Below are 27,446 nucleotides of genomic sequence, written 5' to 3' on the forward strand. Positions count from 1 at the left end.
CTCTTTATTATCACAGTATTTTTGCATGCTTTTTCATTTTTATTGGAGCTTGCAACAAACAACGAAGATGTTGCAGATCGAAGGTTAACAGGATTTCGTGCACAAAATCAAGGGTACACACGTCACAGGGGGTCAGAGGGGTCAGTCATGTTATTGATGGTCCATTGAGAAGAGTTTAAGCATCTATGTTTGAGAACAGGATTTGTTGCTTGGCATTTCAAAGGTTGGTGAAATGAGGGTGAAGCTCAGTTCTGAGAGCAGTACTTCCAGAAGCACACTGTGTTCGGAGAAAGATAAATAGTAGTTAATGTATGTGTGTAACGTGACATTTTGTTATCCAAACCAGCTGGTCTGCATCGTACCTCTTTTGTTGGGTTTCTTAGCTGATGGATTCGACTTTTTAGAGGCTTTTCCGTTGAGTTTGGGATCCATCTGGTCAGTGCTAGCCTTGGGTGAAATCCCACCGCTGTCTATAGTGGTCGCTGTGGTGGACTTCAGGTGTCCATCTGTCACGACCTGCTGGTTATAAAATATGATTTGTATCACAAAGCTCAAATTGAACTTTAGTGTATATGCTTGTGATTGTTTTGGGAACTGAACGTACCATTTTGTTCTTTTTCCCGTTACCTCGCCCATTGCTATTTCCTTCACAAAAAGAAGGGGAAAAAAGCCAAGATTTTATTTATAAATTTTTTTTTTTTTTTTTTTTTGTACAAAGTTACGTTTTTTTGAAAAGTCTCTTCTGCTAACCAAGGCTACATGTATTTGATTTAAAATACAGTAAAACTGTGAATAGTGTGAAATAAAAAATAAAGGGGAAAAAACCCAAGATTTTATATATAAATAGTTGTAAAGTTGTTTTTTTTTTTTTTTTTTTTACAAAAAGTTACGATTTTTTAAAACAAGTTTTTGTGAAAAGTCTCTTCTGCTAAACAAGGCTACATTTATTTGATTTAAAATACAGTAAAATTGTGAATATTGTGAAATAGTAATATATATATATATATTTTCTATGTGAATATATAGTAAAGTGTAATTTATATCCTGTGATCAAAGCTGAATTTTCAGCATCATTACTCCAGTCTTCAGTGTCACATGATCCTTCAGAAATCAGTATAATGTGATGATTTGATGCTCAAGAAACATGTTGAAAACAGGTTCATATTTTTGTGGAAACATATTTTTTAGGATAATTTGATCAATAGAAAGTTCAAAAGAACTGGGTTTATTTGGAATATAAATATTCTGTCACTTTTGATCAATTTAATGCATCTTGGTTGAATAAATCATTTTCTTAAAACATTAAATCAAGCACACCTCTGGTCATGATGGTGATCCGGTGGCTCAGTGTGCTGTTCACTAACTTGTGAAGCTCCTCAAGTGCACTCAACATCTTCACCAGCTCCTCTCGAGCATCTGTGACGGGATCAGACTGGGATTGTTTGTCGGACAGCCTGAACAGCCGGTTCTTCTCCGTTATCCTCTGGGAATTGGGAGAACTGGTTGTGCGGTCCGTCCTCAGAGATCCATCACTCGGCTGAATCTCCTCGTGTCCGTCAGAAAGGAGTGTTAGTGTCTTTAACAGATTATTGACACCTGTGTCTAAGGTTTTGTCTCTGACATCTGGGCTACTTGTCGCTGTGATTATTTCGTCTAATGCTCTCATTGCTACAGTCTTTCCATCTCCATCGGGAAATGCCGTCATTGGTCGGGTCCTCAGTAGCTTCGCTCGTGCTGGATTTATTTCATCCACGCCGGTTCTCCGTGGATCTGGAGGGAAATACAAACAAGTCGGCATGAAATGGAAGTTGCGATAGTCTTTTCCTCCCTACACTTTTCTTCATACATACAAAGAACATTTTTATGTTAAGTTCTGAAGTTTCTTCATGGAATGCCATTATGTTTAAGAGTGTATTGTGATGTATAGGCCTATCTGAGTGAAACGGCTTCACAAACAAGAACAAATGTGGGCGGGGCTTGATTTTGTCCATGGGGAATTGATTGGTGGTCTGCTATTGGTGGATCTCATGTGAGTGACAGGTTGCTCCGCCCTCGTCATCAGAAAAGAAAAGAGATGTCGCTGCAAGATGGAGGGGAAGATACTCTGATTAAAGATTATGAGTGCAGATGAGTTAAAAATAATAATAATAATAAAGTTGTGCACGGATTAATAATAAATACTGCAATATTCCATAATAAATAAGTTTGTAGCTTTATTGCTCAGTGGAATGCAACTCAATTAGTTTCAGCTACAGAAAAGTGTTTGCATGTCTCTAAAATCCCAGTTTACGGTTGGTACCAGAATGATGCATCCTTCTGTCCTCTGAAAGGGTTTGTCTCATAAGTCCTGTTGACACAGAATTGTTCCCATACCCATAGAAACAAGTCAATGGGAAATGCCAGTGCACTGAAACACCCTGAGAACCTTGAAAAGAGGGACATTCCGAACATCAAACATCCCTTCTTTTCTCAGCTTGGACAAACACACACGACATAACAGATGATAAATGCTTTTTGTCCGAGGAACTTTCTAACCCGTCCTTCATCATCATTCTGATCTTAGAGGTGGACGCTGACAAATGGCTTGTTCACACTCATGTACAAACACATGTGGAGCTGCATCCATGTTGACCGAAGTCTTGGGGAAGTCGGGGAGTTGCTTGGACGACCGTTTCGGTGACGTCGTAGGTGCGTATTTTGGACATTTGCAAACTCTGAACTTGCCATCACTCCATTAAAAACACTTCGAAGGAGCTCTAGATAAAATAAGAGTGGTGTTATCCCCTTAATCCAAAGTAATCGTGACCATTGTTGCGGTGAAAAAGTGCATATGGTAATAAATTAGCATGACCTATCAGTGCATACATGCACTTACTGATTTATGAATACTTTTCGTGCACGTACATTCAATAACTTTGAGATTTATTGCTGCATGGTGAAGATCCAGGTCAACGAATTCTGTAAGAACATTAACCTAAATGTGATCTGCCGGGACCGAATGACCTAATTCAAGCTTTACATAACCCTGCTCGAAACTCCCGAGCCAATTTTAGTCCAGAACCTGAATGTGGAACGACAGATTTAAGGTTTGCACACACTGGAAGTGCGGACAGCACAAGACCAACAGAGGACCACAAGAGCCGGCGCCACTGGAACTGATTGTCTTGGTCCAGCGCCATCTCTGAGTCTGTAGACTTGACGACAGCGAAACTAACATCGAGAAGAGACACCACAGGTGAACAGGGTGGACATGTTTACGGATAGATCCCCAGCTGAGGGATCACAGACAACTGTTTTCTTAAATGTTGAATATGCAATAAAGAATTATCCAATTAAATGTGCACTAATTTGCATAAACGTCCAGAACTGAAACCTGAACATTCGATTACATTTTCATGTTTGATTTTGTTGGAGTTAAATAGTTTTTGGACATCTCTTTTTATCACCCAATAAATCAGAAAACACTGTCAACAGCAATAATTATATGTATGTATTTTTTTTTTTCATGTTTTGGGGAGTAAAAAGTTATGGTCAGAAGTATAAATCAGGTGAGTGATATATGAAAAAACCTTATGTAAAGCTGCTGAAGTGGAGATCTCTGTGGGAAAAAACTCACGGCCTTTAAAGATATTTATTGTAATTGAAATCTACAGATGCAAATGGATCAAGTGCAATAAGATACACACTTAAATGTCTGAAAAAAGACTAATCTGGGAAAAGAAAACACCTCAGAATTGACCAGAGCATAAATAACAATAGTGTCTTGCCTTAATGTCTCAGATGTCTCTCCTAGACAAAAAATATCTATATTTAAAAGAAGTCTTTTATCTCTCAGATGTTTTTATGAGAAAAAGACCCCAATATCTCTCACGTAAGTTTCAGAAGACATCTAATAAATGGCACTAACTGTGCGTAGATGTGTACATGCAATCAAAAGTCAAAGATTTCTCATCAAATTTTCCCAATATCAAAATATTCCGAGCTGATATCCACACTGACTTTGTTAATATGACAACTATTGATTCCTTTGCTTCAGTTTTTATTTCTCCAAATGCATCTGAGACAAAGTTGATTCTTGAAACATGTATAATTCGTTAAGACTTTTGCATTTGTGAGTGTTGGGACCACACGGTTATAAATGAGCGTTCCTGAAGCTCAAATACAGAGCATAATGCCAAGGTCAAGAGTTCATTTCCCAGGAGACCGTATTCTGCTGAATGCACCAGGATATTATAAACATTTCCCTCATGATTTTCCGAAAAGCTGCTTTTAAATTGGACTTGACTTAAAATGCATGAACTAATCAAATGTATACATTGAATGCATTGGGGAAAGAAGCATGTGAGCTGGTTTTGACCCGTCTTACCTCCATCCGTTGGTTCTTCTCCAGGCTTCATCGGAGCAGCATCCAAGACCGAAGCGACAGTCAGCAGAGCGACTGCGGTCAACACTTTCAGCATGTCCACCTTATACATCTCAATGACCTGAAGGTGAGACGGTCCAGCTACCGATGAAATCTAAACGAATGCGATCTCTGGGTGGATTCATACACCTGTTTGCTCTTTTACACTGATGCGCCTCTAAGATGAGAAGGCTTGTCGAGTGTGCTGTACTTTACAGTATTTTCTCTACCGTCACCCCACATCCACCGGGGCTTTTAAATCGAGACACCCACGCTGACACCGACCAATCAGGCCGCTCCTCCCTCCAGGCGCTGTGTGACATTTGGGGTTGTGTTTGGTGTCGGGGTGTCCATTGTGCCGGTGGCGGCAGGCATGGGCCCTTCTGCGTCAGAGGCCCTTTTTACTCCGGCCCCTGTGCAAACACATTAAGAAGTGCCTTATCACTGCTTACACAGCAGCGCACCCAATGACTTTATCCACTCCTCATCAGGGTCAAAAGGGCCATCCCGGATCGGGACGACGTTTGATGTGTGCGCCAATGCAAATAGCCTTCATGCATATGAGAAGAAATTAGCATGAGCTGAAGTGCGTTTGATGACTATGATGCATTGGTGCATTTAAACTAATTATAAACTAGTCATATTAAAAATTAAAAATTAAATTAATGTGATTAGCCTATATGGTGTGTTTGTTTTTCTCAACTAAACTAAGGAGCGTTTTGACATGTCAGTCATGAATATTTCTAAATAACTTATTTAGGATGAAATCTGTATTAGTTTTCTCTCTTGACACTAGATCTGTTACATTTGTATAAAAATACTTTTAATTAAATAGCATCATTTACCTGTGTCCATGAGTTTTGATGTCGTTGCACCACTTATTTACAGTACTTCAGTGTTATTTGTGTATATTATTATAGTATTTATTTGTATTTACTTTTAATTTTACTTCAGGTTTTAGTGATTTTGCCATGTGCTTTTGACAGTTTTATTAGTAAATATATATATATAATATTTAATATTTAATATATTTAATAATATTTATATTTAATTATAAAAAAATATATATAGAGCTTTAATTAATTTTTATTTCAGTTTTAGTTATTTTAGTACTTCAGCTTAAACTTCAGTTGCCACATTTCTATTTTTCCTTTAAGCATTCATCTAGTATTTATATAATATTCTACATAATATAATAACTTCAATTAGTTTCATTTAACAATAACAACACTGCAGTATAAGTGAAATGTCATTTTAAATAATGATAATTAGCAGTTTTTAGTCGAGCATAGCAGGAAGAAACTGTATATATATATATATATATAATATATATAATACAATAGCATGAAAAACTGCATGAAAAACTGCTAATTATCATATTATTTAAAATAATATACACTCACCTAAAGGATTATTAGGAACACCTGTTCAATTTCTCATTAATTCAATTATCTAATCAACCAATCACATGGCAGTTGCTTCAATGCATTTAGGGGTGTGGTCCTGGTCAAGACAATCTCCTGAACTCCAAACTGAATGTCAGAATGGGAAAGAAAGGTGATTTAAGCAATTTTGAGCGTGGCATGGTTGTTGGTGCCAGACGGGCCGGTCTGAGTATTTCACAATCTGCTCAGTTACTGGGATTTTCACGCACAACCATTTCTAGGGTTTACAAAGAATGGTGTGAAAAGGGAAAAACATCCAGTAGTCCTGTGGGCGAAAATGCCTTGTTGATGCTAGAGGTCAGAGGAGAATGGGCCGACTGATTCAAGCTGATAGAAGAGCAACTTTGACTGAAATAACCACTCGTTACAACCGAGGTATGCAGCAAAGCATTTGTGAAGCCACAACACGCACAACCTTGAGGCGGATGGGCTACAACAGCAGAAGACCCCACCGGGTACCACTCATCTCCACTACAAATAGGAAAAAGAGGCTACAATTTGCACGAGCTCACCAAAATTGGACAGTTGAAGACTGGAAAAATGTTGCCTGGTCTGATGAGTCTCGATTTCTGTTGAGACATTCAGATGGTAGAGTCAGAATTTGGCGTAAACAGAATGAGAACATGGATCCATCATGCCTTGTTACCACTGTGCAGGCTGGTGGTGGTGGTGTAATGGTGTGGGGGATGTTTTCTTGGCACACTTTAGGCCCCTTAGTGCCAATTGGGCATCTTTTAAATGCCACGGCCTACCTGAGCATTGTTTCTGACCATGTCCATCCCTTTATGACCACCATGTACCCATCCTCTGATGGCTACTTCCAGCAGGATAATGCACCATGTCACAAAGCTCGAATCATTTCAATCATTTCTGGATAGTTGCTAGGGTGTTGCTAGGCAGTTGCTAGGGTGTTCTGGGTGGTTTCTTACTGGTCCAAGTGAAAAGAGTGAACCTTCAAATAAATAACTTATGGCCTCTAGCCAAAATTTTTGGGATTTATGCCAATTTTATAGTGATTTGAGAAATCATTCATATCTAGAATATGAGCAATGTGAGCAACAGTGCCATCTCTAATAAAGCAAATTATTCTAGGATATGCAAATAATAAAATCTGTAACGTTTGCTCGCTCCTGAACTTCTGGAAAGTTTTGGGTGAGAAAACAAATGTGTTCCTGCTGTGGAAAGTTAATGGCACAGGAAGTGTCTGTCTCTGTTTGCTCTGAGCCGTGATGTCAGGAGAGGACGGGACTCACTGCGAGACTGTTGCTGGGAAGAGAGAAGCTAACCTGAGAGCATCCAGTAATTCATTACCCTTTAGGGCCTGAATACATGTGATGAGAGCCCGTCTGTGAGTAAGCTTCAAAACTTCAGCACTCGAAAGAACACGTTTGCCTGATGTGGACAAGAAAGTAGCCTTTTCTTATTTGTTTGTATAGTCAAAACCAGAACAAAACCCAAGAGCCAGAACCAGCATTTTTGCAGCATTCATGTTCCTCTCTGAGAGCAACAGAATTCTTTGTTTGCAACATAAAAACTAAAATGTTTCATTGTATTATAGCAGTTTTTTACCTCGAGCCAGATTTTTTTCAGATGGCTTTTAAATTGATATTTGTTCCTGTCAGCTCTTGCTGAAATCTTTCACTAGAGGTCAGTGTTGGATTTCATTTAGCATGTTCTGTATCTGATGACAATTTCAGAGATAGAAACTATATACTCTGTTTAATCGTAATTATAAATTGATGTTTTTCCTGCAGTATTTCAGACATATTTTAAACTGAAAACACATGTGTGTACTTGTCCATTCATACTGTGCTGCATTATTTTAATTCTGTGTATGTCATTATTTTACTAGTAAATTTTAAAATGTACTTTCTGGCATTGATTTATTTATATGTCTTTTGTTCTTTTAAGTCGTAATCTTAAAATATAGCAAATTTGACCTTTAATCTTTTTCATTTCTAATCAAATTTTTTTTTTTTTTTTAAACAAATGATTCATTATGGTTCATCAAGGATGCATTAAATTGACCATAAAAGTGGCATTTATAATGTTACAAAAGACTCATTTTAAAATAAATGCTGTTCTTTTGAACTTTCTGTTCATCACAGAATCATGAAAAATGATATGCCTCACAGTTTCAACAGAAATATGAAGCAGCACGACTGTTTTCAACATTAATAATAATCATAAATGTTTCTTGAGCATCAAATCATCATATTACAATGATTTCTGAAGGATCATGTGACACTGAAGACTGGAGTAATGATGCTGAAAATTCAGCTTTGATCACAGGATATAAATTACACTTTACTATATATTCACATGCATATAGCTATTTTAAATTGTAATAATATTTCACAATATTACTGTTTTTACAGTATTTTCTGATCACATAAATGCAGCCTTGCTGAGCAGAAGAGACTTCCTTAATATCACCGACCCCAAACCTTTGAACGCTAGTGTATATGTAAATATCACATTCTTAAATGATTAAGAAAGAAAAATGGACAATATCTGAATATGAAATATTTCCACTAAGACTTTAGTAACAAGCACACACAGTATACAAGAATACAGATTTTAGCACCTAAATGGCATGATGAAGAGGATGAAAGTGTGAGCAGAGAGGAGATGAAGACGTGAGGCTGGACAGAGGAGGGAAGGGAAGGTCAGGCCGCAGAAAAGAGCGATTTGTTTTCAGTGAAACTCGAGCACACACCCCCACTTACCGCCGGCGCAGGCTAGCGGAATCAATTACCACTTGTCAGGATGAAACCAAAGCCATGCAACACAATAAGGGCACGACCTAAGAATTTCTGTGTGAGCTGCTGTGTGTGTGATTGTGATTTTGTTGCTGACTTTTATTTGTTTGTTTGTACAGAGCAAGGCCCAGGCCCAAATATCAATATAAATGTATTTTATATTTTAATATCCAATCAATATTTTGGCTTCTTTTTCTATTGTTATAAGTCCATGTTATATAAATAAAAAGGTTCAGAAAGGTTTTTGGGTACGGAAGTACCTTGGAGAACAATGCAAACGTTAATCATTCAGTATACTAAAAGAAATCCATCGTTTTTAAAAAATAAACCTGGCAGCTGTGTTTGCCAGAGTCTCAGAAAAAAAGGTACAAAAGCTGTCACTGTGGCGGTACTATTTTCAAAAGGTAACTATTCTTTATCATATAGACACATTCTTTTTGGGTTTTATGTCAAAGACAAGAATCTAATTAATGCTAGTTTTTGTATAAATCTTCTTTTATATATTGGAAAGTTTCATATCCATAAATGTAAATATATGAAAAGTAAACCCCACTTTAGCTTTTTCAAAGAAGAATTGAAGATGTATTTAAATACAATTTCAACTTCTGTTAACAAGAAAGCAATGAAAACATCCAGAATTTGTGCCATGTTTAATATTCTCCCTTAATATGTTTTTCTTTTTTTGTGCCCTCTTTTTTTTCTCTCTTCTCTCTTTTTCTTTTAAGACTGTTGTTGAATAGATATAAATTTCTTTCACATTTTCTCTTTTAATGTATACTGAACCATAATTTGGTTCAAATTTTTGAACCAAAATTCTCTTTTGTCTTGAAAGATTGTTTATATTTTTTGTATGTATCGACTTGTTTTGTTTGTTAATATTGCAATTTAAAAAAAATATATATATATATATAAAAAAAAAACTTTTCAAAAGGTACACCTTTGTACCTAAAGAGTGCATATTAGTCCCTCAAAGGTACATATTGGTACCAAAAGTGTACATATTAGTACCTAAATGGTACATATTAGAACCCTTTTGAAGGGTCCTGTCCCAGTGACAGCTTTTGTACCTTTTTTCTGTAAAAATGTCAACATATTATCGGAATTACAGTACATTTAAAACTGTAATTTAGGGGGAAATTACATTCTAAACCAGTAAATGCAACAGCCTTTTCTGATGAATTAACAAGGCCATGCTCACACTAATATCTGTTTTGTACTGTGTTTTTGAGAGCCACCATACCAACACTGCTGGTAAAGAGAAAAACCACATGATGAATCAAAGTTCATCACACGTAGCTTTTCCACAAGCTGAGGGAAATACCAATACATAGAAGTCATACACACAAATACAAAACACCAATGACATTAAAATAATGCAATAAACATTCATTTAACAACATTAGATGGAACATAAAACCCTGATGTGCATGACTGATAACAAAAATATTTTTGCTAACATTCCCATTAAGTTATGAAAACGTTATTTCTATGTGTTATCTGAACGTTCAAAATATCAATTTTTGGAATGTTTTAAAAACGTTGTTTCTTTAATGGAGCGTTAAGGTAACATTCCATTTGATCATTTTGCAAACATTGTACGAATGTTACTTTTAAATTACATTCTGAAATAATTAGTAACAGTTTAAAAAAATGTCAGACGAACATCCAACTAAGACTTTTCAGATAAATCATTGCATGAACGATGTATAAATGTTTTTGTGCTAACGTTCTGAGAACATCATTAGTCAAGTCACCTTCATTTCTATAGCGCTTTATTCAATACAGATTTTTTCAAAGCAGCTTTACAGTGATCAACAGGGGAAAAAATCAGTAATGTACAGTTCTGTATGCAGTGACACTTTCCTTCCACAAAATACGAAATACCTTTTGTTATAGGATATTGGGGATTTTTGTTTGTCAGCTATACAGGAAGACCAACAGCCCAATACATTCATAGAATATGTGACACTGGACCACAAATCCGGTCACATGGGTCAATTAAGCTTTTCATTGATGTGTGGTTTGTTATGATAGGACAATATTTGGCCGATATACAACTATTGTAAATCTGGAATCTGAGGGTGCAAAAAAAAATCGAAACATTGAGAAAATCTCCTTTAAAGTTGTGCATTTATGTTCACGATTGTGCTGCATTCACTCACAAAAATACATCTTTTATATATTTACAGTAGGACATTTACTAAATATCTTCATGGAACATGATCTTTACTTAATATCCTAATGATTTTTGGCATAAAAGAAAAATGGATAATTTTGACCCATACAATGTATTGTTGGCTATAGCCACAAATAAACCCGTGCGACTCGAGACTGGTGGTTTTGTGATCCAGGGTCACATATAGTCATAAAATAAAGTGAAAGAGGACAGATTGATGGTCTTACTTTAAGACCAGATAACTTTGAACAAACATTATTTTAAAGCCACTGGAAGAATGTTAGTTCATAACTTTTGTCAGAACGTTACCCAATATTCCCATCTAATATGATCCACATTCTGCACATTAACTGAATTCAATTTTAATGTGGCACAACTGGCATTATTATTTGCAGAAAGAATTGTGTATTGTTAATTAGCATTTGCTGCTGTTTTCTTGTGATTTTAGCACAGTTAGGGTTTGCATCATATATCACACATATTATCTACTTATTTTTTATTGGCCTTCTTTCCTTACAGACGTAAGCTCATTTCTCTGGTTGTTTCTGGTGTGTTGAAGTGTAGTGTGTGTGTGTGTGTGTGTGTGTGTGTGTGTGTGTGGCAGAGGGCCGCCGTCAGCTGTCACTCTACACCTCACGGACGCTGTGGCTCACCAGAGGCCAGTGTGGTTCAGGGAAGGTTTGGAAACGTCTGAAACCTCTAACCACAGGAGCAGGCCGGCCACCCAAGCCGACAGACTGTGGGCGAGAGCCAATCTCTGCTGCGCTGGTGCCACCCGCCGCTGTGCCACAGACGGCCCGAAGACACTTACCGCAACACGTCATTGAGTTACAGCCGACAGACCGCTGGAGGTGCTGGAGCAAACATGCCACAGTTAAATAGCAATACATATTCTGTGTGTTTTGGGCTGTATTGCTATATATTATGGTATGGATATCTGTTTATGTATTGATTTGTTGTTTAAAACAACTGGTCAATTTTTGATATGTCTTTAAGTTCACCAAGGCTGCATGTATTTGTTAAAAAATACAGTAAAACAGTAATATTGTGAAAGTGAGGGTATAAATAAAGGGACTAATCAACATAACGTGGAACAGGTGCGAAACTCAAATCAGAACTGATAATGACCAGGAACTCAGGAACAAAACAACAAAACAAAACCAAACATGAACAAAACGAATCCAAACTAAAACACAATTACACTAAACATAACGCTTAATTTTCAGCATCATTATCATCAGTCTTCAGTGTCTGATTTGCTAATCAAGAAACTATATTGTTATTATCAACGCTGAAAACGGTTGTGCTGCTTCATGTTTTTGTGGAAATATATTTTTGGAAATTTCTATTCTTTGATGAAAAGAAAGTTCAAAAGAAGAGCATTTGCTGAAAATATAAATATTTTGTGGAGTTATGTCTTTACTATCACTTTTGATTATTTTAATGTGCCCTTACTGAATAAAATATGAATTTCTTAAAAATGGATGGATGGATGGATGGACGGACAGACAGACAGACGGATGGATGGATGGATGGACGGACAGACAGACAGACGGATGGATGGATGGATGGACGGACAGACAGACAGACAGACGGATGGATGGATGGATGGACGGACGGACGGACGGACAGACAGACAGATAGATAGATAGATCTGTTTTTGGCTAGATAAACAGTATACTAACTTTAATATAAAATAACATATAAATCACATGGTGCAACTTGCCCCAACCTGACATTAAAAAAAGTTCAGATTTTCAGTTCAAATGTACTTTAGCTGACGCTTGTCTTCACAGATGTTTCTAATTTAAAACTTTTTTTTAACTATGTGTTAAAAATAAAGGATCCAAATGGTGGTTTTCACAGAAGAACCATCTTTGGTTCCCTAAAGAACCTTTCAGTGATCAGCTCTTAGAAGACCAATTTCTAAAGAACATTTTAATAATCTGAAGAACCTTTTTCACTATATAAAGAACAAATGGAAAGTTCCATGGATGTTAAAGGTTCAGAACCACCGATGCCAGTCAAGATCCTTTATATTTAAGAGTGAAGAGAGTATCTGTAACTGGACTAAACCTTACTGAGATTGAGACATCTAGAACATGGTCACTCCTTTATAACTCAGAATGACAGCTTGATCTACAATATCACAGCACTGTATAAATATCGCAGAGACCACAGTGTGACAGACACGAGTCTTTGGACTGAAGCATGACAGCTCAGAGAAGAGATGTGAGGGGAACGGTAACAGATAGGATGAGAAACGAAAGGAAAGAGAGCGTGTGGAAGTGTCCTGAAGGAAATTGAGGCCGACGCTGCGACTGATTGGTTACTATTAGGAGACACTAATGGGTGTGACATTGATAAGGACTGTAACCCGATCGCATGTTTTTAGTGCTAACTTCTGCACTCCCGTCCAGCCATCAATCATTATTGCACGCCGAGCGAACTCCCTCGGCTCGCTAAATATTTAATCAGCTTTAAAAAAGATTACGGGCCAAAAAGGAGAGAAAATGATCACGGCCTTTTCCTTTTTCTCCCTCTAAGTCTTCTGCTCTTTACAGTGTCTGTTTGTGTTTCTGACCAAAAATTACACTGTCATAAAAAAAGTGGCAAAATTATATCTTTAAAGGCCCAACAGCTGTTAGTTTGTATTAATATGAATAATAATAGTATTAATAACAGCTATTAACTGTTAATTTAGTAAGTGGTAACCTGCGATTGTTATATGAAAGCGCTTTTTAAACCTGATAACTAGAAAAAATTGTTTTGTTGGTATAAATTAATGTATTGAATTGCAAATAATAATTTAATTTTTTTAATTATTCTTTATTTTTCTGTTTTCATTTAAAATTTAAAGTTTAAGTTATTTTGTTTTGTGTTTTGCCATTTTCTACAGTTTTTTTGTCTATAGTTTTTTTTTTTGTAGATCAACTTAAAACCAAATGAAAATGACAACTAGCAAACTTGTCTAAAATTATTTTATTTTATTTTTGTCCCCCTGACTTAACCCATAAAAGTTGGTTTTGTTGGTATAAATAATATATTTAGGTCGATTCAGTGATACTAAATAAATATTTTTTTAATTATGCTATTATAGTTTTTAACATGATTTCGAATAAGTTTTTATTTTTCTGTTTTCATTTTAATTTTAGTTAAAAGATTTAATCATTTTGTTGTGTGTTTTTGTCACTATAGTTTTGTTTTTAAATATGTCTATATCATTTTAATGAATTTGTATTTTTAGTACACCAACTTAAAACTAAATTAAAATCAGAAATGTTGCTTTTGATTTTTTTTATTTCATTTATTTCATGCTTTAGTTACCTATAATAACCCTTATTGGGCCGAATAACTTTGTACCTTATCTACCCTAATAGGTGCATATTATACCCTAATTATGTACCCCATATGAACTTACAATACAAAGATTTCTTTGTGAATGACATTCATTATCCATTGCTCTTTATCATTTTGCTGTTGTTATGCATTTAGCAGGTGCTTTTATCCAAGTGCATGTATACATTTATTTGGGAATGGAACCCATGTTTACTGTAGCTTGGCATTGCTTGCATGTCAAAGCATATTACAATAACATTTTGCTACTTCAGTGAATTTTTTTTTGTTACTTAATCCCACATTTCTCCCACAAATGTTTGAATGACTTCCTCCGAAACGGATGCAGTTTAATGCATAATATTTAATGGTATCCACACATGTTCAGCGCTCACAGCTGTCATCGGCCCTCCGTCCCGGGCCACTGACACATTCCCAAAGTCACCGGACACCTGAGCCCGTGCTGCTTCCACCAGAGCCATAATTAAAGTATAAGTTACTGCATACAGCACGGTGTCCGGTGACCAGAGCAGAGACCCGATACCTGAGGCTCTGGTTCTACAGCACCGGCTCCCCATTAGCAGGTATGAATTATACATTCAGTACCATGGTACTTATAGCACAGAGAGAGGGAGGGGAAAGCGAGAAGGACGACAAGAGAGAAACAAGTGATAAAAGAGAGTGAATGATCAGTGAGAGACAGGTGGACATTGAATCAAGGAAGGTTGTTGGAATGAAACACTGCGGAAAGAGAGAGAGAGAGAGAGAGAGAGAGAGAGAGAGGGGGCATTAACCTTGGCTCAAAGTGCATGATGTCATAATGATGTGTTTTATCTCTGAGTAGCATCATTAAAATGTTCCTATCAAAACTGTGTAGTGTTTTGCTGTTATTTTCCACATCTTCTGGCCCGATGCATTTACACCAGTGTTCCAGTCATTCATGATGATTTTAATAAATAAAGAATTTTTTTTTTTTAAAGATTAGACTCACAAAGAGCACTGTCTCGAATTAAATAGGTGACAATAAATAGAAATAAAAAATTGCATAATTGCTTTAGAAATTGTCTTTTTAAATATATTTGATTAATTTCTGTGACATTTTTTAATATTTCCCTTTTTAGGTCTGGAAATCACAATCCAAATATTATTACAATTTAAAATGTAAAAGTGTTTTCTGTATGTGAATAAATTTTAAAATGTTATTTATTCCTGTGATGCAAAGCTGAATTTTCAGCAGTCTTCAGCATCACATTTTCTTATAATTTTTATAATAGATTTTATTAATTTCCGTGACTTTTAAAGGCTGTTTTAGGTATGGAAATCACAATTTAGGGATCTTTAAAACGCACAGATAGATAATAATAATGATAGTTTAATCATTAGGCGTACATTAGAAGCATTTCAATAGTATTTTCAAACCTTTTTTTGGCGCCAAATTGCAGCTAGCGGACGGACCACAGGAAGCGCTCGAGCGTTTCCCGTTACAGGCGACGATTGACAGTCGATAAAACATAGGTATTTATTAATTATTTATCACGTTATTGTAGTTTTTTTTTTAATATAATTTAAAATCATTTTGTTTAAAAACGTTCGAGAGGTTCGGCTAACATTGACATGTCTGGATTAACTAAGTCAAACTGCAGTTGTGCGAGACGAACCTCAACACACTGCGCCTCAAAAATATACATTATTTTCAAAAAACACACGATATTATTCACACACTGATTGCAAAACTTAACATATACAATTCGCATGCTTTAGAAAACTGGCCCACCACAATCAGCGGATGATTATCGCTCCTCAGGGAAGAAATGAGCTGAAGAAACCTGATCCGGGTCAGAAAACCTCCGAAGAAGAGCATCCACCAAACGAGGCCCGGGAGTCACTTTTCAAGGCATGTTATATCTAGATTTAATGGCAATACAGGCTTTCCTTTTGCCCAAACAGGAACCGTGGTGTTTAGAAATAAGGAGGCAAAGTCCTCACAGGTTTTTATTTATTTATTTATTTATTTATTATAGATCAAATGTAAATTCATGTCCCAGTTACACTTAATGTTGTCACATTTTTCTTGGTTACATACAGTAAACCTTACTTTACATTACATCAACAAACAAAAAAAAGAAGAAGGAAAAAAACAAACAAATACAATTCTATTTTGTAGGCTATTTTTACATTAACAATGTAAGTAATTTTCTGTTTATTAAAACCAACTATACTTTTATACTTGAAATGTTATCAAGTTCGTTTTTTTAAGCATTTTTACATTTATTCCAAAATAACTAAAGGCATGTAAACTATACATAGGCCTATTATTTGTGAACTGATCGTTCTTTTCAATAGTCAACTAATTTACACTGGTTACTAAACCCCCCAAAGTCTTCATGTGTTCAGGCCATTTCAAGTTTGATTTTGACTTGACAAAGCAGTGTATCTAAGTGATAGCTGTTTACTTTTTAATTAGTCTAGTTCACATATATTGCAATGATTATTCAGACTGATTCACGAACGCAGACCAAGCACGAAAACAAGAGGCGGGATTTATCGTGTAAACCAATCACAGCACGATGGAGGCATTGCCTCCTCTCACGTGATTTTGCCCCCTTCATTGATCCTCAATTACCCCCGTCAAACCCAGCGCACGCTTTAGGGAGTCTGGTAAAACTCAATGGGCTCAGGGGAGGCAAGAGAGATGACTTTACCTGCTGATGTCACTGTTACTTTAGAAAAAACAGTGATTTTTACACTTTTTAATGTCACATTTTGTAATTTTTGCATTGTTTAATTTTTGTATTATAGATTTTTTTTCTCGTCCTATTTTTTTTTTTTGAGGAGGCACTGCCTCCCTTGCCTCCTGAGGAAACGCCTAATAAATAATAAAATGTGTGCCTTGAATGCAGTGTAAGTTGTTTTGGATAAAATTGTCTGCCAAATGCATAAATGTACATTATATCAAATTTGTTTCGAGAAATAAACAGACTCGATTTTTAATTTTTTTTAAGAAAAACACGGAAAAAGCCTGAGTATTTTTTGTGTGTGTGTGTGTGTGTTGATATGCAGTTGGGTGTCAGACTTTGGCGTCTGTTGTATACAAGAGAAACAGCTGAGATATTAAAAAGATCTGATTTTTCTGTCTTTGGTTCAGGGGTCAGTGGGTTGGTCACGAGTCAAACTCTGGGGTGGGTTTTGACAGTGACGGCCGATACACTTCATCTGTGATTACAGGACTTTTCCATCTCATGGAACTGCTGCAACTCCCACAATATTGATCCTCTAATAAAAGTCAACATGGAGAAGCAGAAAGATGCAGAATGAAATTACTGCCATCTCTTTTCTTACCTTCTCTCTCTGTCTTTCAGCTTTAGTTCCTTTGCTCCTCCTCCATTTCTCCGGGTTTGGCCCAGCGGATGAGATCCGTCTTTGACAGATGTGGCGACTGGGACAGAAGTGAAGTAGATGAAGACAGATTCTGACGTGTGTGTTCTGGGTGAGGAGATGCTGAAGACACGGCAGAAGCATTGCTGCACAAGAGTCTGAGAGAATGCAATGATATTATTTATATATATATTTCTTGTCATCATCATCATCATATCTATCTTCAAATATTGAATAAAATATCGCACTCATAAAGTGTAAAGATGGAAATAATTTTCGTTCCAATGAATAATCATCTTTTTGCAGACAGATGGTGTAGTTACAACATCTACCAGCAGGGGCGAACTGTGCAGTTATTCCTTTAACTAGGAGGAAAACATTATCCTCCAGGAAGTGACATCATCGTTTAGAGGGAAAACAGACAGCACAAATATTAGTAAGTATTACCAATGGGTTTGATGGATTCTGTATGGAAGCTTGTTTCCGCCACAGAATAAAACATTTTGAAAGATAATTGTGACTTTTTATCTCACAATTGCGAGTTTACATCTCGCAGTTCTGACTTTATTTCTCAGAATTGCAAGATATAAAGTCAGAATTGCGTTAAAGTCGCAATTGCGAGATATAAAGTCAGAATTGCGTGAAATAAAGTCGCAATTGCGTCTTATAAAGTCAGAATTCTGACTTTTTTCATGCAATTCTGACTTTATTTCTCACAATTCTGACATCTTTTCTCAGAATTGTGAGATATATTATAAAGTCCAATTCTAAGAAAAAAAAAGACGAACTTTTTTTCTTTTTCTTTTTTTTTTTTTACCTCAGAATAGTTTATATCTCACAATTCTGACTTTATAACACGCAATTACGACTTTGTATCATGCAGTTCTGACTTTATATCTCCCAATTGCATATTATAAAGTCAGAATTGCGAGATATAAACATGCAATTCTGAGAAAAAAAGTCTTTTCAAGTATATTTCTCGCAATTGCGAATTTATATCTCATAATTCTGACTTTATAACACGCAATTGCGACTTTATATTACGCAATTCTGACTTTATAACCTGCAATTGCGACTTTATATCATGTAATTCTGAGACAAAAAGTCAGAATTGTGAGATGTAAACTCGCAATTGTGAGAAAAAAAGTCAGAATTGTGAGATTAAAAAGTCGCAATTACCTTTTTTATTTCTCAGTCTGTGGTGGAAACAAGCTTCCATAATTCTGTGATGTTTTGTGGTGTTGTGAGTTGGTTTCTCACCGTAAAACATCCCGTGCAATCAAATGATCCACATTAATTTCGATAATATTAACATTTCAAAAGCTGGTTTAGCAAATATCAAAATGAAGTTCACAGTCTCATGATAACTAGGAATCACTTACTTTAGCTCTTTATTTCCATCATAATCTCTTGCAATCAGTATTTAAATAAAGTTGGTAAAACATATTTGGATCATGAATATTATGCATTTTTCTTGGAGTTCTCCCATTTGACGTGTCATGAGAACAACGTTTTAATTGTTTTCAAGCCATGAAGGTCCACAGTGTTGTTGATATAATTCCCTGCTTTATGGTTTTCTTGCTAAGTGACAACATAATGTTGTCGTGCATGTTGGCTGTGCTACATTTAAATGTGTTTCCATTTCCCATTATTCGCATTAACTCTTTTTCGTTTCGTTTTCTAAGTCAAAAACCATCTCAGATGAGCTTAAAAACTTTTTTGCGAATTTCCGAAATTCATTGTTTCTGATGCGATACTTTAAAATGCGCATAAAAACAGGGTGATGGAAACATAGCTATTGAGCTAAGTGAATTTTGCAGGCAAAACGTTTTCAAATATTAATTATTCACTATATATTCAATATATTTATTTACTATGCATTTTAAATTATGCAAAGTTACACATTTTTTTTCATCTTCAAGAATTACATCCTTGATTTTCTTTGTGGATACAGTGAGACCTTTGTTCATTTGCCTTTTGGCATGAAGCCTATTTGGATTATTAACAACAGGTCAAAACAACACACCGACTGAGATATTGTATAATTTGTACAAATCAACAAAAACACATTTAGTTACTTCACAGAAGTAAAAGGACACTCTGGGTCTGATCATTGTGCTGTAAGAGTTAGATATTTATACTAGTGCTGTCAAATGATTAAAATATTTAATCGCGATTAATCGCATTAATGTCATAGTTAACTCACAATTAATCGCACATTTTTATCTATTCTAAATGTCCCTTGATTTCTTTTTGTCCCATTATTTTAATGCTCTTATCAACATGGAAAAGTGGATCGGCTTGCTTTGTGCAAATGTTTTTTTATTGAAAACAACATTGGCATATACTGTAGTGTTCAATTTCACACTAACATTCTCACTCGGAGCAAATAATCGCATTAGAGAATTCGCATTCGCGTCAAGTGGTGTTTCAGACTGGACGTGCTGCGATGATCGTTTAGTTCACAACGACAAAACACACAGATCACTTTGGTCTTGTCAGTGGAACCATTTGGCAACTTTTTAAAAGTAAACTTTCCATTCAGAATCTTATTGGCATCCATTTCGGCGTCTCGCGCTCGCCATCCACTCGAAACGTAACGTTAGCCTAGGCTACTACTTTTGGCCGGCTCGCAAACCCAAACAAGTGTGTGCGGCGTGCCTGTTGTTTTGTTTCCGGTCTAGCTAGATCCGGTGTGGGGTTGTAGTTTTTCTAATAATGGCTCGTTTCCACTGAGCAGTACGGTACGGTACGGTACGGTACAGTACGGTACGGTTCCGGTCTGTTAACCATGATCTGGCTAGCGTTTCCACTGCCAACAGTACCGTTACTTGATAGGCGTGGTGTTTCGATCGACGTCATTTTCGCGTGAAGAAGAACATAGTAAACTACAATGGATGACATACAGCAGATCTTGTTCTTGCTCCTCGACATGTTTGTCACAAGAAGACAAGTGCCGACATTAGGCTTTTCTCAATATCAAGTACGCAAAGTTTGTACTTGCCATGTGCGACTCCTACATGCAAATGGTCCAGCGCGTTCTTAAAAGCGTCACTCAGCTCGCTCTAATACTCCGGTTATCTCTGTTACTCTGTATGTACATTTTAAGCAACAATAAAATGAAATATTTTATAAAACACCCCTCTGCCACTTTTCGTTTCCATTTAAATAAATTAAACATTATAGTGACACAAATGTGGTTCATGCGCAACGCATATTGATTATTCACTGCACGTTATACGTTATTCTATTTATAAAAAAACGAAATTTAAAACACAACCTTAACGTTACCTCTTTTCGTTTAAATAAAAAAAAAAATTACACATAATTCCAGGCAATATATGCATTTGTACAAATGTTGCAATACATATCAGGGATAATCTTGTAATAAAAAAATGACAAGAAACCATATTTCTTTTTGTAAAATTTCAGTTTTATCAATAATAGCCAATATAAAAGTTTAAGTAAAAGGTACAAGAAGCTATACAATAAGAAATAAAGCAAACAATTCAGTCAAATATCCAAATGCAGCGCTCTAGTCTAACATTACAACAGTAAAGTTAAATACAAATAGCCTATGAAACTAAACTTAGCCCTCAGCCAAAACGATTGACAGGGAACTAATTATATATTCACGAGACCAAAGATCGCCCGTTAGGTCTACACAAGACAAATTATATCTCATGATTAACCACTACCGTCGGAGTCAGCGGCGAACGTCAGAAGAACTAGCCGAGGAAAGGCTCACCCAGCCGGGAAACATGAGCGCCGAGCGCCCGCTGATCGCATGGATCTCACAACCGGGGAAAAAAAATCATCTTTATAAATAAACCACAGATTTCAGCTTTAAACAACTACATTCTCTCCTGAAAAACTCTTAAAATTACATTTCGTGACACAGTAACAGTAGTATTATATTACACTGTATTAAAAAATGGCACTTCTTATGTTGTCATTCCCCTTGTAGCACGAGCAAGTGACGATTCTCTGTCAACCAATCAACGTCCCGCAGTGAGTCTAGCTCCACCTTTTAGTACCGTACCACTGTGCTAGGTACCCCAATGGAAGGGTACCTAAAAAGTGGTACGGTACGGTTCGGCATTTTGGTACCATTCATAACTTTTGATAGTGGAAACGCAAATAAATGCGTACCGTTCCGTACCGTACCGTACCGCTCAGTGGAAACGAGCCATAACGTTACTAGTTGTTGCAACAGCAAGTGAAAAAAAACTACAAAGTTTGCTAGGCCAAAAAGAACATTAATCTCGCGATAAAAAAATTGACGCCATTAAAATGGGTTTGCGTTAACGGCGTTAATAACTCACAGCACTAATATATACCTGTGGCCACAATAACACATAGCCAGAACGTATGTTCTTACTTTCAGAATTTTTTTTACCCTGAAATGTATATGATGAAATAAACGTATAGGCTCAATCACTTGGAAAGTAGGCTACATAATTATTTGAGAGCCATTAAATGCAATTAAATGCTCAATTATTTAAATCAGTTAACTCTCATTTCCAATCAAAGTAAAACTCACTCTGCAAGCTCCAAAGATTCTTTCATGCAGTAAAACAAGTTTTACTTGTAGAGTATCACTCAATCATGTTCTCCTACAATAAGACTGTTGTTTGCTTCTAGGTCATGCTTTCATTTTCCTACTAGAATGCACTTTGAAATCTGTTTAATAAAGAAAACAATGTCGCCACCGTGATTTATGGCTTGATTTGAAGGGTCGGCGTGACATCAGAGACTACCCATAAGTCCATTTCCAGAAACATTATGCAGTCTTGAACCTGATGGAGATATGATGTCACTGGAATAAACCATAAACTGTAGATTTTAATAAAATATTGAAATGTTTCATCATGAGTAAAATGGAATTTTTCATGAGAACAATGTTTTTGCTTTATACATTATGTTGATAAAATGTTTTCTACTGGATATCATTGTCTTGTGTTGGATCATACATTAATTTGCATAATTTAATTACTATGCACAAATGCAAAACAATTAATGATACAATTACAATTACAATTACAAAACATTTGAGTTTTTGATGTTAATGATGTAAATGGCTCATGCTAATCATCCAAATATTTACCCCTTGAGTTGGGGGCGGGGCTACATGTTTGTCTGACCAATCAGCAGAAGGGGGAGTGTTATAGAAACCTGTTTGGAAAGAGTCCATTAATGTTGCAGAAATAAAACACTGCACCTTTAAAAAAGAACATAAGAAAACAAGGACTTTGTATAATTTATCAAATTAAACTGAACATTTCTTTCCCACTATCACCCCTTGGGGAGAGAAGTCTTTAATGTTTGCAGTCTGTTTGATATCCCACTTCTGTTCCTTTCCGCAGCATCTCGTGTGGAGCGTTGACTAGCTAGTTAATTGAGAGCCTCCAGAGACCCCTGCTAGTTTGAGAAGAACCAAAGGAAATGGGATTGTTGTCTTGGGAACAGCAGAGGAGATGGGAAGAGCCCAGGGGAGAAGCATTGAAGAGCGGAGGCCAGGCAGGCCATGACAGGTAAACAACAACGGTCCCCCTTTCCCAGACTCTCTTGGGCCGATCCTGTCCAGGAACTATTGGGGTGAAACTAAGGAAGGGGCAAATGGGATGTTTTAAATGTGGAGTTGAAAGGGCAATGCAGTGGAACCTGGTAAACAGACTGTGAATGTCTTCCAAATCCATTTTTTTCCCAATGTTTTTCCCTTTTTAAACTGTTTTTATTTTCTTTTTAGGCAAGGCACCACAGGTTGATAGGGTAAAAATGTAGTTAATAGATCACCATACATTCCCCAGGTGATACATCATAGATAACTGTTTTGAATTAAGTTATGTTATGTTTAATATGCAAATGAGGCATTATCTAATAAAAAAAAAAAAAAAATGCCCAGAACAGAAATCTCAACATAAAGCCAGGTTAAAAATACATTTTTATTTTTTGACATATTAGAGATTTTAAATGTCTCTTTTTATCATTAAAACAAATAAATAAATAGTCAACGGCCAGAAAAAAAAAATCACTATGTTTTTAGGAATAAAATTAAATATATCAGGTGAATGATATATGAGCAAGACTCACTGTAAAAACCTTCAGAATATAAATATGAACAAAACTGGAAAGTTTGGTGTGTGTGAAGCTGCTGAAGTGAAGATTTCTGACCTTTAAAGATGCAAATAGATAAAGTACACACTTACATTTTTATTTTGGGTGTTTTCTTTCCACTAGTCTAAAAGAAGACCGGTTATAGAAGCAAAATAGACCAAAATTTCAATATTTTAATATATCTATAATTTTATAGACAAAAGCTTTGTACTGTATGTTCTCATATTCTCTAATTGGAAAATGTGTGAATTTTATGCAAAAGGAACAATTTGAGCCTTGGCCTCTCATCGCACAGGTCAATTAATAGGAAGTCAATGCAAGTCTGCACAATATTTATGTAGAATTTTATTTTTCAATGTCATTTGCCTTGATTTCAAGGTGTCTCCGGTGTCTTCTGACCTCCACCGAGTGAAACGCTGAACCTTAACCCCCAGTAACAGAGATTCCCTGTTGGATTTGTGTTCCACAACAGGATGAATCCTTGTTACTGAGAGCAAGAGGTCAGATGTTCTTCTCGACCCGAAGACTACCACTCGCCGCCATTCTGAAAACAACACAAGAAAAGCAGAATTTACTAATTGCATTGGTATAAATCGTGCATCATTAAAGCCTGTGTGTCGGTATGCGTCGGTCCCTTGTGACACAGTCGATTGCATCTAACAAAGCGGGGTTAAACAGATTGAGTAAAGTGTCTGCCTCTCGTCGCCTGATTGTTTGACCTTAACTCCCGTTGTTCTCCCATCCTCCTGTGTTTCTGTGTTTGGGGAAGGAAACTTAAATCAGCAATTAACATAAATAATTAACTACTCCCTGGGATTAATAATTAATGTGTCGGAGGAGTGATTGTTCCCGTTTAAGATAGCGATAGCACCTCTAGAGCCCAGAGAAGCCCAAGACTTACGTTTGTTGGCACTTTCAACTTTTAGTTCGAGAACTCGTTCCCTTTTAGGGTGTTTTTTTCTTTTTCTTTTTTTGCCCAAAGGAGAGCGAATTCCCAAATGAGATCATCTGAGTTGTTTTACTTTATTATTATTTATATACTATCATAATAATATTTTGGATGAGTGTTTATTTTTATTTTCAGTTTTTCAGTTTTCATTTTAATTTAAGTTTTAGTAATTTGTCATTTGTATTAGTTTTTTAAATATTTGAATTCACCTTTAATTTATATTTAATGCTATTTTAGTGTGTGTTTTTTTCACTTAGTTGCCAATGCAAGTTTTTCATCTAATATTCATCGAATTATTTCAATAGTAATGTCTCAAATAATTTTTTTAGACTTTTGCTAAAATGTCCTGCATCTATTTTTTTTTTTTTGGTTGTTGCATGAAATATTATTTGCCTGTAGAGTTTCAATAACATTGTGATGCTCAGATTTCAATATGAACTTTATATATTTATATATTTTCTTATCAAGTTCTTCCAAGAGCATGTGGTGAGAGTTGATATCCACATTAATTTTATAGCACAATACTCTTACTGTATGACAGCTATTTTTATTCTCCCAGACAAAGTTAAAACTTAACTGGCAGCTTTTGGTCTCCATTTAATCTCAAGAGCAAAGCATTGAGAAGTTGAAGAGTCTCATTTACTTTTCTTTCGCTATAGCCTTGACACACACTTGAATTCTTGTCCTCTTGTCTGTAATTCTGTCTTTACACCTTTATCTGCTCTGATACGCCTTTCACTGTTTGTGTACTGTATCATGTTGCTGAGACCTGGCTCGTTAATTGCTCGGTAATTACAGTGCTTCTGTTGATCTGTTCATTTCACAGCGCTGCTACAAACCTTTTAGGCTGTCTGCTCGCAGCTCAGACTCTATTGGATTTGGCTCATGTGCCCCGTCTAACGCTCTGAGAGCTGCGCTAATGTGCTGTCAGCCGTTCCACACACACTCCCTCTGTCGTGATGCGCTCTCCTGTCTGGACAACTGTTGCGTCTGCCAAATTTGACCAGGACCCAGACGAGGTGAGCACTGATCTGATCTAACATCACATATAGGCTGTAAGTGTTTACGGTAACAGATTGTGTTTCCTTCAACGTCCTTGCAACACAAATCCCATTAAAATCAACACATTCACAGCATTCTCAGGCAGAGTAAAGTGCTAAGATACAGTTTTTATTTTCAGCTTCCATTTTAAAGTTTAAATTCCCCTCAAAAAAGCTTAATTTAAGATGATTTACCACTTAAATGATAATAAATGCATGTGTTATAGTTTAAGTATTTATGTACACAATGCTATTTTCTTAGATTCCCTCATGAATTACCCATATTTAGTTAAGTGCTAAGATACTGTTATAGTTTTTAGTTTACGTTTTAATTTTAAAGTTTAAATTCTAAAAAAGTTTAATTTAAGATGATTTACCACTTAAATGACAATAAATGCATGTGTTATAGTTTAAGTATCTTGCTATTTTCTTAGATTCCCTCATGAATTCCCCATATTAAAGCCTCTTTTGAGGCCCATACTCACCCTCAGACGTACGGCAGAGACCGTTCTCAACTTCTGCTCTTCTTTAGGGCTTCGACACAAGTAACTGAGCACCTGCTGGTATCATCCTCATCTTCAATGTTAGCCACAGCCTCTGGACTCCAAACTCTGAACGCTGCTTATCTTTACAGCCGCTAATACTGAGGAATCCACTGATGGGACCAGCCCATGTTAACCATTAACTCCTCAACTTGCACCCTGTTTCATCCTGGTGAGATCCTAATGTAGTGTTGAATGACACAGTGCATTTAGCATGTCTAATTAGCACATGTTGTTATTAATAAACTTAATTACTTATTCCCGTGCAATGTAAACTAAGCAGCTGTTGCACATCTTGCTCTGCATCAAAAGTATTTTAAAAACAATATGCAAGTTTATGGTGTGATATGCAGGTCTTATCAATTTGCATGCCACACCTTTACAACATCCAGCAAGCATTGGCAATTATTAGCAGATGTGTTCCTTAGTCTCTCCGTGATGTCATTAGACCAAGTGTTCGTGCACAACCTCTGCCTTGGTTTTCTCTGTAATCTCCTCTTGCAGAAAAGTTCAAAAGTCCGATTGATAATCTGTTATATTTGTAAAGATAAAAAAAAAATGGACCAGAACAAACTGCCCTGGTTTTGCAAGCTTTGGCAAACAAGCTTGTTTTATACCTTACAACAATGTAAGTCTCTTGTGATTAATCATGGATTGTACCATTTAGTGTTTTGTTTGTTTCATATTGCACAGCAGCATAATTTCCTTCAGCGAGACCTCAGCTCGATCTCGCTCCGTTACCAACCTCAATCAGGCTAATAAGCACTGGCCAATCCAGAACTCTTGGCTGTTATAATAAGGCAATTAAAGAGAGCTGGCAGACAGACACTTCCCACGATGCCGGGTCTCCCAAGACGGGCCCTGCCAATGCCAATCTCTAATAGGGCCCAAAGCACAGGCCTGGGAAGATGCAATTGGATTTGAAGCCAATCAATCATTCCAGCTATTGACCTATGATTGGATTTAGAAGACATGTCAGGGCCGCTTTGATTTTAGCTCGGGCCCAATGAAGCTGGATGTGAAGGTTTATTGTTTTGGACGGACAGAGAGCGGTGTGTGGGCTTTGACACGCTGCCAGAAGAGATGGATGCGTACAATGACTGCTGTATCCATCCATCAGAGTTAGAATCCGTCATCTCATCTTTCACAGGACTGCTGGACAACTTCATCTACTGCTTTTGGGGTCTGCACTTGATCTTGTGCCGTGGAGTTTCTCAAATGTCTCAGCATTTTTAAAGCAGTTTTTTGCTGGAGTTTTAGCTATGATTTTGCCAACTGAGACAATTTTTGGTAATCAGTATA

The 27,446-nt window shown here is 36.4% G+C and overlaps 1 protein-coding gene and 1 long non-coding RNA gene across 3 annotated transcripts; one reads left to right on the plus strand and one right to left on the minus strand.

The window, feature by feature from the left end:
- Positions 1-29: 29 nt before the first annotated feature.
- Positions 30-4,897, minus strand: urp2 (urotensin II-related peptide). 2 transcript variants are annotated; one of them, XM_079862938.1, is made up of 5 exons: positions 4,367-4,897; positions 1,318-1,770; positions 605-645; positions 363-519; positions 30-277 (listed from the first exon to the last, which is right to left on the minus strand). In XM_079862938.1, the coding sequence occupies exons 1-5, from the start codon at positions 4,473-4,475 to the stop codon at positions 246-248; spliced, it is 792 nt and encodes a 263-aa protein (XP_079719064.1). In that variant the 5' UTR covers positions 4,476-4,897; the 3' UTR covers positions 30-245. The 2 variants fall into 2 exon arrangements, with proteins under 2 accessions (XP_079719064.1, XP_079719065.1); XM_079862939.1 differs by having other exon boundaries at positions 363-516; positions 4,367-4,896.
- Positions 4,898-15,555: 10,658 nt separating this feature from the next.
- Positions 15,556-26,310, plus strand: LOC307154365. The gene is made up of 7 exons (XR_013820350.1): positions 15,556-15,636; positions 15,926-16,015; positions 17,481-17,608; positions 17,803-17,932; positions 22,863-23,030; positions 25,389-25,581; positions 26,135-26,310. It is a non-coding gene; the product is annotated as an uncharacterized lncRNA (long non-coding RNA).
- Positions 26,311-27,446: the final 1,136 nt, after the last annotated feature.

This window comes from Squalius cephalus (assembly GCF_949319135.1).
Source record: "Squalius cephalus genome assembly, chromosome: 2".
Taxonomy (NCBI): domain Eukaryota; kingdom Metazoa; phylum Chordata; class Actinopteri; order Cypriniformes; family Leuciscidae; genus Squalius; species Squalius cephalus.

Bases quoted from the DNA above. Each gene is read 5' to 3' on its own strand.
- urp2 (XM_079862938.1), bottom strand. From the start codon at position 4,475: ATGTATAAGGTGGACATGCTGAAAGTGTTGACCGCAGTCGCTCTGCTG. The intron at 1,771-4,366 runs GTAAGACGGGTC...ATTTCCCTCCAG, and splicing joins AGAAGAACCAACGGATGGAG to ATCCACGGAGAACCGGCGTG. The intron at 278-362 runs GTACGATGCAGA...CTCCGAACACAG, and splicing joins TAAGAAACCCAACAAAAGAG to TGTGCTTCTGGAAGTACTGC.